The sequence below is a fragment of the Schistocerca serialis genome, chromosome 4 (genome assembly GCF_023864345.2).
Source record: "Schistocerca serialis cubense isolate TAMUIC-IGC-003099 chromosome 4, iqSchSeri2.2, whole genome shotgun sequence".
In the NCBI taxonomy this organism is placed as follows: domain Eukaryota; kingdom Metazoa; phylum Arthropoda; class Insecta; order Orthoptera; family Acrididae; genus Schistocerca; species Schistocerca serialis.
The window spans coordinates 57,167,960-57,180,756 of NC_064641.1; the positions used below are offsets into that span (position 1 = coordinate 57,167,960).

Below are 12,797 nucleotides of genomic sequence, written 5' to 3' on the forward strand. Positions count from 1 at the left end.
ACCTATTAGCCATTGCTTAGTAATAACATCATTCCGTCAGAAGTGGGTGGAGCCTCCATTATATATAGTAAGACGTGCACTGTTTTCTCCAGTAGTGATTCTCCAGCAGAAGGAGGTTCTTACTCATTGGTAATTCACCGTTTTATATCTTTATAACTTTATGTATTTTCTTTAATGTATGTAGCCCTCAAATTAAAGCTTTGTATACGACTTGAAGCTCTGAAGATGACCACAGTAGTGGTCGAAACCGGTCACCGTAATAAATAAATTGTGATAAAGGCTGTTTTTGATAGTATATAAATGTAAGTGCTACGAAGTCTTTTCTAGTTATGTTTGTATCGAGTGCAGCCAAGCATGGAAGTGAAAGTCGGACGACAAACAATTTAGGCAAGAGGTGAGCTTTTGAAATGTGGTACTACAGAATAATGCTTACGATTAGATCGGTAGTTCACTTATCTCTGAGGAGGTACTGAATGTATTTGGGAATAAAAGAAATGTGTGGCAGAACGTAATTAGAAGAAGGGATCCGTTGGAAGGGCAAATTCTGAGACGTCATGGGATCACAATTTTAGTACTATAGAGAAGTGTGGGGAGGTAAACATGACAGAGGAAGGCCAAGAGATGAATACACTAAACAGATTCAGAAGGATGTAAGTTGCGGTAGTTACTCAGAGATGAAGAGGCTTCCACAGGGCAGAGCAGCATGGACAGCTGCATCAAAACAGTCTTCAGACTGAAGACCACAAACAACATTCGAAGGGGCTAAGTGAGACGTGGACGCGTTGGAAATGCGACAATGTAGGAGTTTTTGTGCTGGATGAGAGCCGACCCCCACGCAGTGCGCGCCTCAAAGCGCGTGTTAGGCGTCCGAGGGGGCGGTCGCGTCGGCGTCTTGTCTGCAACGCCTGGCAGAGCTCCCCGGTTTCAGTGTTGTTCATCTGCCCGCCTTGTGCGCCAGAATGTTGTGTCTGCTGTGTGTCATCTTAGTTAGACCAGTGCTGATTCTGAAGCCTTCCTGAGACTTTTGACCGAGTCCCAGTTGATGAGACTGCTCCTGATGGGTATTTCGATGACTTCTCTACTGACACTGTCTCAGTATTTGGAAGCTTATGCCGAAATCCTCGCACAGCCGTATTCCATTACGTTAGTCATTGCATGTGCCATTACAGAGCAAAGAGGAATGGGGTACTGAAAACACTGGTACATAGTGTGCGCACCATCGCAGCTGTTGAGCGTCTGCCTCGGGAATTGGAGTACCTCAGAGCTGTGTCCCGAAAAAACGGTTAGTCGTAATGGCATATTACGCGCGTTCTGTGCCTCACAATTACAGTTCAACCTGTGCAGGCGGACGAAGACATGAAGGAAGAGGCAGCAATTGCCTTTTTACTATGACTGGGCACAAGACCGTTAGTTCGTTAATCGTTAACTGACGAAGTTAAATTTTCGAGTAACAGATTAACTTTTAATTAATTTGAAAATACGTTACTTGTTAATTACGTATCTAGTACTTATGACAAAAGACAAAAATGATGCCGGTTCGCGTGGCACGTGGTCAGAGGGACTCCTATTCGCCTGTGCCATCTACCGTGGCAACGAAGCGTTTCCCGACACAAATTCGTATGACCTTTTCCCCCCATTTTCAGTCGCGAATCCGTCCCTGCAGTGTGTCGGTTTCATTGACGTTCATCCTGTGAATCTGAAACAATAATTTTGATCTCACAGAACGATTATACACTATCAGTAACTTTGTCACAAGAGATTCGTTGTCTTTAAAAAAATGTAAAAGTGCTAAGGCAACCAAACTTGTCTTTACTGTATGCTGCTAATAGAATTGCAAACGACCTGTTTCATGTTAGCTACAATGCAAGAGAACATAGACCGTTGGTTACGCAAAGCTGTATCATCATTAGATCTATATCGTCGTGTGACTTATTACACAATTGACTGTAAAATAGTGAGATATAGCACGACACAAGCCGTAATTGTGATTATACAAAGTGATAATGACTGCAGAATAAAAGAACTGATAATTTTATACATGTGTGAACAATAAAGGGACAGATGGCAAAGCTTCTAAAAGGCTGCACTGACGTAGATGACTAAAAACGCTCAGTAATCAATTGCATATATGAACCAACCGCACACAAACGCTAAATGTGCTCACACAAAATGACGGTGAGTGATCATGCAATTTACTTATATTTTTTTCTTTAAAATGACATCTTATTGTTGTTGTGGTCTTCAGTCCTGAGACTGGTTTGATGCAGCTCTCCATGCTACTCTATCCTGTGCAAGCTTCTTCATCTCCCAGTACCTACTGCAGCCTACATCCTTCTGAATCTGCTTAGTGTATTCATCTCTTGGTCTCCCTCTATGATTTTCACCCTCCACGCTGCCCTCCATTGCTAAATGGTGATCCCTTGATGCCTCAGAACATGTCCCACCAACCGATCCCTTCTTCTAGTCAAGTTGTGCCACAAATTTCTCTTCTCCCCAATTCTATTCAATACCTCCTCATTAGTTATGTGATCTACCCATCTAATCTTCAGCGTTCATCTGTAGCACCACACTTCGAAAGCTTCAGAATAGAAGCTTTAGACAAGAAGAGAATACTTCTTGTCTAAACTATTTATCGTCCATGTTTCACTTCGATACACGGCTACACTCCACACAGATACTTTCAGAAACGACTTTCTGACATCTAAATCTATACTCGATGTTAACAAATTTCTCTTCTTCAGAAACGCTTTCCCTGCCATTGCCAGTCTAAATGACGTAGTTTAATCGTAATTTCCTGTTTTGTTTAACTGCAGGCAACCTGAAGATTTTCAAAGAAACACAATAAGTGTGTAAAAATGCGGCTGAGTCGCTTTTCATTATTCATTGAAATTAATGTCAGCTGAAGGCCCAACATAACAAATATTGTTAAAGTATCATTAACCAGAACTGCACCTGTAATCTCAGCAAGGCTTGCGAACGAACATGCCTCTAATTAAGAAGACACTGGGGAAACACAATGTTATTGCGGCCATAGCGGACGGAGCAAAACCACGCTACCGTGCCGCGCGTCGCACGCTCCAGACGCCGACGCAATCAACTCCTCGCTCGCCGACAGGCATTCTCAGGCGCGGACCGTGTAGAGAGCAGCTCGTGGGGAGCAGGGATGTACACCGGGATACCTTCTAACATCGTGTCTCATGTCCTCTCGCCCGGCCTAGTACAGCAACTCGACGTGGCAGGCACTCAAAACTCGTTGGAAGTCACCAGCAGAAATATTGAACCATGCTGCCTCAATAGCCACCCATAAATGCGAAAGTGTTAACGGTGCAGAATTGCGTGCACGAACTGATCTCTCTATTATGTCCCATAAATGCTCGACAGGATTCTTACCGGGTGATTTAGGTTGTAACGCTGCGCTACTGCGCACGATACTCTTTAAAGCCTGTACTATGGTAAGTTGACGGGCTTCACCTTATAAGAAAGGATTTTGGTATACATGTTGACCGCGTGTACCTGAATGGAGGCAAAACCAGACTTTCACCCACTCAGTAACAACAATGATACGTCAAGCAAGTCTGAAGTGCAACTACACGTTAGGTCGGACAAGAAACAACACAGCAGATGCCACCAAATTGTTAATAATACGGTCGCCAGCCTAATTAGGCATTAACTGAGTTTTTTCCCAGTACAAGTTGATGTACGTTCATACAAAACAACACGTAATAACACTGCATAATATGGTAAATTTTAGAACCAGAAAATTTACTGAACTAATGATTTAACTTTCTGTACTAATATGGACAAGCCATAAATACACAACAATACACTATAATGTTTACTACAAACTTCGTACTGTCTATTGATCTGATTAAAATCGGGCATAGGTTACCCTAGAAATAGCACTTTCGAAACACACACACAATATCAATTTTGAAAAAGGTAAAACACTAATAAATTTTGGTTTTATATTGACTTTAACTTTGCTGGTCAAATCAGGTCAGTACACTTCAGAATTTAAATGAATATAAAAGAAAAAAGGGGGGGGGGTACCCTGAAACTGTTATGATCACTGTATTGAAAATATTGATTAAAGGATTCATTAAGCACTCAAGATTTCCAATAGGTGAGTTACTACTCTTTTTAGCTTATTTCCTGCTCATTTAATTACCATTTTATCTGCCTCAAATAATTAAACTTCATTACTAAACCAATTTCAACATTATGTTCCAACTTTGCCAGACCTATATTATTTGCATATTTATTCATTAACAACAAAGTTCTTTAAACATCATTCTAACATAGATAGGTTTGCAGGTAAGTATTATTAACATAAACTTTAAATCTTCATTTCGGAACACTCGGATTGCACAACATGTGGAAAGGACCCTGTCTAGGTTAGTGATGAGGATAATTAAATGATAGGACAGTTCTGGTAAAAGTTAAGTTGTTATTGAACAGTCAGGAACAAAAGTAACACTGGTCCACACGAATACAGTACTAAAAGTTTCAACCTGTTCGTGTCGATGCGGCGGTTGGCGGGCGGCGAGATGGCGAGGCGCAAAGCACACATACAATCACAGCTATGGCTCTTGATGTATCGGCACTTTGCTTCTTCTCAGCGTCGCAATACTTTTCCATTTAGTGCCTATGGAATATAGCCATGCTGTATAGTCGTCGGAAACGGCACATCCGAGGCTCAATGAAATCACGTTTTCCAGGAGAGCCTTCTCGATCCAGAGCGTGTTCCTTAGACCGATGCCCAACTCCGACTACTACTGCTGAGCCCGTTATGCCGTGCCGCGCCCGTGTGCATTTTCCTGCGCTCGCCTGCCATCCACCTTTCACCGCTCCCCTACAGACAGAGTATTCACCAAAAGTTTTGCACTCCACATATCCTAATACATTGCCTACGTATGGACCAGGCGCACAATTACAATTTTAACATCTTACAACAGTTTCAACATTTCTTACATTTCCATTCTGTTATAATATTGCTTGCAATTTGACATAAACATTAATATTCACATCGAAAATTGTTTACAGTTCCTTTAACATAATGGCATGAAACAAAAAAGAAATGAAATCAGAACATCGATTATACTTATTTATCGAAAAACAGAAGCAAAAATTATTATATGTACAATATTATAACGTTGTTGTTGTTACAATTCGCTCGAATTGTCCGCAATATTCTTCAACTCAATTTCGAACAATTGTGACCTGGTGACATAGCGCATTCTCATACATAAAAAACCACCGTTGTCTGGAAACATCAAGACGACGAGCAGCTGCAGTTGGTCTCCAAGTAGCCGAACATAACCATTTCCAGTCAATGATCGGTTCAGTTGCACCAGAGTACCCACCCCATTTCATGTAAACACAGCCACAACATTATGGAATCACCACCAGCTTGCGCAATGCCCTGTTGACAAGTTGAGTCCATGTCCTTCCGGCGTCTGCATGACACTCGAACCCTACCATCAGCTCTTACGAACTGAAATCGAGACTCATCTGACCAAGCCATGGTTTTCCAGCCGTCTGAAATCCAACCGATAGGGTCTGCAGGCGATGTTGTGCTGTTCTAAAATGCACTCGCGCCTTTCCTCTGCTGCCATAGCCCATTAACGTCAAATTTCGCCACACTACCCTAACGTATACGTTCGTCGTACGTCCCAGATTGATTTCTGGGGTTATTTCAAGCAGTGTTGCTTCTCTTTTAGCACTGACAATTCCACGCAAACGCTGCTGCTCTCGGTCGTTAAGTGAAGGCTGTTGGCCACTGTGTCATCCATGGTGAGAGGTAATATTCGTGGCACACTCTTGACACTGTGGATATCGGAATATGGAGTTGCCAAACGATTTCCGAAATGGAATGTCCCGTGCGTCTAGCTGCAACTACCATTCCCCATTCAAAGTCCGTTAATTCTCGTCGTCTGACCATAATCACGTTGGAAACTTTTTTATATGAACCACCGGAGTACAAATGACAGTTCCTCTAACTCACTGTCCTTTCATAGCTTCTGTAAGCATTATTACCGCCACATGTATATGTGCATATCGCTACCCAGCAACTTCTTTCACCTCAGTGTAAGTTGGCCATCCTCGTCAGCGCAGCGCACCTGACGATATCGACACATTTGACTGCCGAAATATTGTAACTGTTGCAGAATATAAAACAGCTGTACATCTACGGGCTGTCGATCAAAAAATTACAGATTTAAATTGTATGTTTAGTACTTTATATTCGGTATATGGATTTCAGTAAAAGTAAACACATTTGACGCATTTTGTGGACTCACCGACATTTTCCTGATGGCCGCTATACGGGAATGCTTGCTTCGGTCTGGCTCCAGACGATCCAGCTCGACACCGAAGACGACCTTCACCATGGTGCGCAGCGCACATTCCATCAGCATGGGGTAAACGTCCACCGTCGCCCCAGCAGACTCCGCCAGCTTCTCGCACAGATAGCGCCCGCTCTCGTTGAATGTTCCAGTGAACTTCACGAGTACCTGTTACATGGCAACGGCAGTCTTGATTAATACATGTAACGTTTAAGGGGCTCCGGAAAGGCTCAAAATCATGAAAACTTCAATTTTTACTTTTTTGCGTTTTCTGAATCTGCAGACTATTACCTTTTAATAGATATATAATTTATTCAATTCCGAAGACTACAACTATTTTTAAATTTTTTTTGAAATGTGTTCTACATGGGCGTGACCCACTGTGGCGCTGTTAAACTGCTGTCAAATGGTGTTATTATTAACGTCCGTGTTCATCAGGTACATTTTAGTGATGTGAGATAAAGTATGTGTTGTGGCTAACCTGTGATGGTTCAATATATATCGCTGGTGTGATTGTCGATTGTTTCATGTTTATTTACTCTGTCGTTATCTCGAAAATATTCGTAATTAATTCTGTTTCTTGAGTCTCTGTTTTGTTGAAGTAGAATAATGAGTAAAAGTAAAGTTATTAGAAATCCTATGAAGGCTTTTAAGAAAAGGAGAAATGTTGGAAAGCCAAAGGTATGTGTTATTACTGTAAACAATAAAGACGATAACCAAGTGAGTGAACCTAACCTCTCAAGTACACCTGCCCATAGCAGTCAAAGTGGGAAAGAAAATACTTCACAGAAGAAGCTTGGTTCAATGAGTGAAAACTATGAATGTTTTATGGGCGAATCGGATGTGAATGAAATATTTGATATGTCGGTTCTCAAAGGAATTTTTTCAAACTGTGTAAGATGTATTCATTGTAGCGAAGTTGGCCTGGAACTCTCCATAATAAAGCACGTAGGACTTGCTAGTGAAATACAACTGAAATGTGATAAGTGTTCATACATGACCACCTTTTGGAACAGTGTTGTAGAAACTGCAACTGGAGAAAATGGTAGCAAAATCTACGAACACAACAACGAGCGATGCTTGCTTTAGACAAGGAACGCCTTCGGGCTGCAGACGGGGCTGTAAAGAGTCTAGAAATACAAGCAAGAGTAAACAGGAGGAGGAACAAGAGGAAGCTGGAGGAGGAGTTTGCAGAGGATGAAGATAATCCATCCTATGGACCTGGAATGCACTAAAAAGTTAATCCAATCTTTGTCGCTCGATTCCCAAAACTTTTATTTTCTCATACTAATTACATGTTTTCTAAGGATCTTCCAAACATATTTGTTTCAAACTTTCAGTAAATGTTACACAGTACCTTCTGCATAATTTAACACAGCCTTTTTCCAAAAAACTGTATATTTTTGAATATATAAATAAAAAATTGCAAAAAAATGTTGAATTTTCATTACAATTGAAAAAAAATCATATTTAATAACTGAACTAAAATTTTGTAAAATCCCTGTGTTACGTTGTAGCCCATATTCCAATAAATAATCTGTAAAAAGTTCAACTTCCTACCTCAAATACTTTGTGAGGAAAGATGCAATTTATAAGCGTTATTTTAACATTGCAAGTATAGGGCGTTCCGGAGCCCCTTAAGAACCCCGAGAGCGACGTAGACGAAGTTAGGGAAGTAATTTAATTTGAGACACATGGGACGACAAATCTCGGATTAGTACGTTTAAACGACCTTCATCAAACTCCAAGGACTTCCTGAACATGGATAGTCACTAATGTCAAAGTGATCATCCTTAGAATGAGAAAACAATTTTCTTGCCGTGGAATTATCCCTATACGTGGCACAAATGTTTCTGGCTGCTTCCTCTGCTGTCACCCTTTTACTGAACTCAAACAGAAGAATATGTCGGAAATATTGAGATTTCTCCATTTAACACTCCATTTTCTAGCGTCCACAGCTCCATTCACTATCTCCAGATGACCAAATGAGAATGTGAAAACTTAAATAGCAACAGTGAAGTACAAATAAAAAATGGCAATCGATAAATAAACGCACAGCAACCGCAATACCAACACGCAAAACAAAAACACTACAGTCTTATGCATCAAACCACACTTTGACAAAAATGAACGCATGTTTTCGTCCCTTAACGTACTATGGAAAAAGAAGGCAAAGTTAGTATAAAATTCTCGCTGAATGGAATTTTCAGTCCTAACTAAAAGCATTAGCTTTTGACGCAACGGCATTAACACTTTTGGAGCCGTATTTGTTTTAATTGAAAACTTTTTGGGAAAATCATGCCTTGCAGGCATCACATTCATGGAATCATTTCTACACCAGACTTTAAAAAAACGCAGAACATTTGGTCCAGAATCGCTGTTAATTGATTCCAAACTGGAGCCTAGCAAGTAAGAGCCAAGGAACACTTGATCAAGTCGATACATATCGATTCTTGAATTTTGTTCGAGTTAAGTAGCACATTAACGGCAAATTCAGACCAATTATCAATTAACTGTGGTAGTGAACTTTGCGATACCACCGATCTCCTGTGCATTTGCTACATGCACGGGTAATCACAATCGAAGATGGCAGCAAGCCCTGCTCCCTCTGGAGCCAGTATCAGCGTAGAACAACCAACCACAGCATAATATTTTAGCAGGCATTAAAATGAAATCGCAATGTAGTCCCAGAGTCGATACTATGGCTGTACTCCAAAGTAACTGACCAATCTGAATTTTTTGTGTATTGTTCAGAAGTATTTATCCAATAAATTACTTAAAGGTTGTAGCGTGCAGTATTACCAGACCCAAAACGCGTCAGAAAACACACACTCGTACACCGACACACACACACACATCTGGTATGACTTTAGGTCACGTCTGGAATTGATTAAAGGGCCTTTGAATTGTATTATAAATATCTGACACACCCAGTACCTGACACCCACACACACCCAGTATCTGAAATCCCCAGTAGCTGACGCCCTCAGTGGCCACGTACACAGCTTCTGCTGGGAACAAGTCTTGATAAGTTTCAGTTTGCTGACTAATCTCGTTTGCTTGTTGAAACAAGTCTCAAATTGTCAGAATAAGTACCAACTTGTTTAGTCGAGATCATAAATATACTGACTGACCTCTGCACATATGCATTGGTGCACTCCCCAAAAGGTTGACACCTGGAGTAGCTCATACCCCAGTAGCTTACACCTACTGTATATACAGAATATGGTTTAAGATCCAGTAGTTACCACCAACTGCACATGTACACTGTCAGCTTCTTGTGATAGAATACTATTTAAGATGGAGTAGCTAACATCTAGTTCACACAAACACTCTCAGCTTTTGGTGTTAGTCTACTGTTTAAGTTCTGAATGTGTATTTGGCTGGTATCGACAGCTGTCACTACCCTGCTTGCTCAGTATAATCAGCATAAGACGACAAATGTTTTGTTCTACAAGATAAAATTAATTGACATGTAATCACTATAATGTTTGGGCGACTTTGAAACCATAGGAACCCTCGTATATTACCTATATGAATGTGTATTACTACTATTCAGTATCGATGGTAGGCTGATTCGGGGGAGGGGACCTGACAGCGAGGTCATCGGTCCCATCGGATTAGGAAAGGATGAGGAAGAAAGTTGATCATGCCCTTTTAAAGGAACCATCCTGGCATTTGCCTGAAGAGACTTAGGGAAATCACGGAAAACCTACGTCAGGATGGCCGAATGCAGGTTTGGACCATCGTCCTCCCGAATGTGAGTCCAGAGTGCTAGTCACTGCGCCCCCTCGCTTTGTACTGTTCAGTACGTTCTTTAGATGAAGTGTCATGTAGTCTCTACCGTGTGACTGCACATGTTAGCATTACCAACAGAAGATGAGAAACTTGTACTGCAAGAGAAAATTAATTCTCCAGCATGTGGGTTACTGTAATGATTGACATTACCAGTAGCTGTTACCATTCGTTTTTTATTGCAATATGAAGTTATCTCATAGCATAGTGACTCTGAAAGCAAAGCAACACTTGTTTCTTACTATACGATTGTACGTTATTACTATTCAGCATGCTATTTCGTCGAAGTGTCATGTACTGTCCACAGTGCGACAGAAGATTAAAGCTTTTTGAACTACAAGATGATATCAATACTCTAGCATGGGGCACTGTAACGCTTGGCTGACTGAGACATTCGTTTTAGGGACGAATTTTTGAAGAATTTCAATGCGGGAAACAACGTTGTTTGCTCCGGTAATACCCATTAACAAGTGCATTGTAAATTAAGTTAGATCAACAATAATACTCACGTGTGTTTTGCAATGTTGTAGAACCAAGTGTTATGTGTTGTGATAAATGTATGTGTGGTATTAATAAGTGGCACAAAGAGTGAACTACAATCGTCTACTTATCTGTATTTTATTTCAGCATTGCTAATATGTTAGCTGTGTGTATTTTACTAAGTTGTGCAATTCAGATGTGTAAATACTTCATTTTAGGGTCCATTATGCTTCCAAAATTTGATTTAAAGTAATGTTTGGTCACTGCCATGTAGAGAGAGAAAGACTTCTGATGATGTTTTTGTATCTTGCATTCACAGTTTTATTTGCCGTTAAGGCCCCCTACTATGGAAATAGTTCAAGAGTAGATTAGGAAAAATTACTTGCTTCTGCTTTTTAAACTGAATAAAACACCTGCGCTATTTTCTTTCCAAGTGACAGAGTTATGAATGGAGTCTATTTTAGCCCTCTTCCATTTTTCTCTACTTATCTTTCTTGATTATTACATTTATGAGTTACACAGATGTTTTCTGTGCTATTTGATAAAGTTATTGGAAATGGATTACGCATAGAGTGAGGATTTAGAATTCATTTTGATAACCAGTAACCTGTTGCCATCCTCACATGTCCATGAATGGTACTTGTAAGTACGAATGTGTGAGTGAAGGAGTTTGAGATTGCTGATTGTGAGACAGAGAGTTTATTGTGGAGTAATGCCAACATATTAGAGCTCTTCCAAAGTTGTCTGGCAAAGTACAACCTGTCGATCCTGAGCCTTTCTGTATCTTTCACCAATATAGTCAGTTAGAGGATCACTCACACTCCGCTGAAAAAACAAAGCTAGTCCTGAAGGCAACGGCCGCTGGCTTCCGCTTTTTTAACTCACCCTGAGATCCGCCGCCGAGCTGCAATACGTGTTTATTCGCCCGAACATGGCTTAAGTGTGATTTGGGTTACCTGACTTTAACAATTATTTTGTGTTAGGGATTCATTAAGGTATTTCAGTTACATGTTTGGATATGTTTTTGATTTTATTCACAGAGTAATTCCCCAGCATTTACTGTGAAATGAGTGAACGTATCATTGGCTTTTGTTCTGATCGGACACAGTTATGCCTATTCAGAATTCGTGCGTATTAACTTGAGTTTCTTCATGTGTATCTAAGACTTAATACCTATCAAATTGTGAGCGTAATATTTCGTTCGATCAAGTACTTTATATAAAATTTTCGTGATGTAAATAATGTTAGTGGTCTTCAGCGATAAATTTCATTGTCGGCTTGTGTTACGTACAGTTTGTAAATGTTCAGTTGAGTAATCACCTTTAGTGGTTACCCATGGTTCTCGCCTCTGTTTCCATCAGTTTTACCACGAATTTAGTAATAGTTCCTTACGCGTCAATGATTCAACCTTTGTTTCCCGTGATCGCCACATATGATAAAAATAACTATTGGGTAGTCAGAGGCATCACCAAGCAATAAACCAAAGTATTCTACACAGAAAGAAACGTTCTCCGAGTGGCAGGAACCCAGTTTGAAGGAAGTCATTGAATTTAGTGACTTTATTGGGAAAGGTATGGTGTCGCATTATATCCCACTTTAGTTCAGCCCCACTTTTTCTTTTGTCTGTATAGTTCCATGGTATTCGATAAGGTGCTGCAGTTCTTAGATCCTCTATGGTGTATCCGATTATGTTAACACAAGACAGAATTATTCTTCCTTTTGTGAAATTTCGTGGTAGTCATATTCATACCGTGACAAGTCATGTATGCCAGTACTTCTAGCTCTGTTGCAGAGAGTTGGCAGAGAGCAGATATTACCTACACACGCGAACATTGCTCTTTCACTATTGATTCAACAATATTTGGTGTGCTTCACGTGAGCATTCAGATTATTGTAATAAACTCGTGATTTTAATTGATTTGCAAATGTTCAAATGTGTCATACATTCTCATATTCTGCGAAATACCGCACATCACTAGGAGTTCATACTTTTCAAGGGAAAGTAATAGATTATTAGACATTTCTCACCACGAGGAAAACAGATTACGTGACGTGCATTTATCATACGTGTCTTCATACAATATCTGTAGTATACCTCTGATAAACTATCTGATTTGAGAGCTTAATAAAAGATGTACATCATCAGGAACAGAGGGATTTGCAGGCACTGTAGATGAG

The 12,797-nt window shown here is 40.3% G+C and overlaps 1 protein-coding gene across 1 annotated transcript in view; it reads right to left on the reverse strand.

Moving 5' to 3' along the window:
• The window catches only part of LOC126474229 (cytochrome P450 4C1-like), a 103,959-nt gene that overhangs the window by 43,096 nt on the left and 48,066 nt on the right, over positions 1-12,797 (reverse strand). Inside the window, exon 3 of the mRNA XM_050101694.1 lies at positions 6,300-6,512. Within this exon, the coding sequence (XP_049957651.1) occupies positions 6,300-6,512 (213 nt within the window). The remainder of the gene's footprint in view (positions 1-6,299; positions 6,513-12,797) is intronic.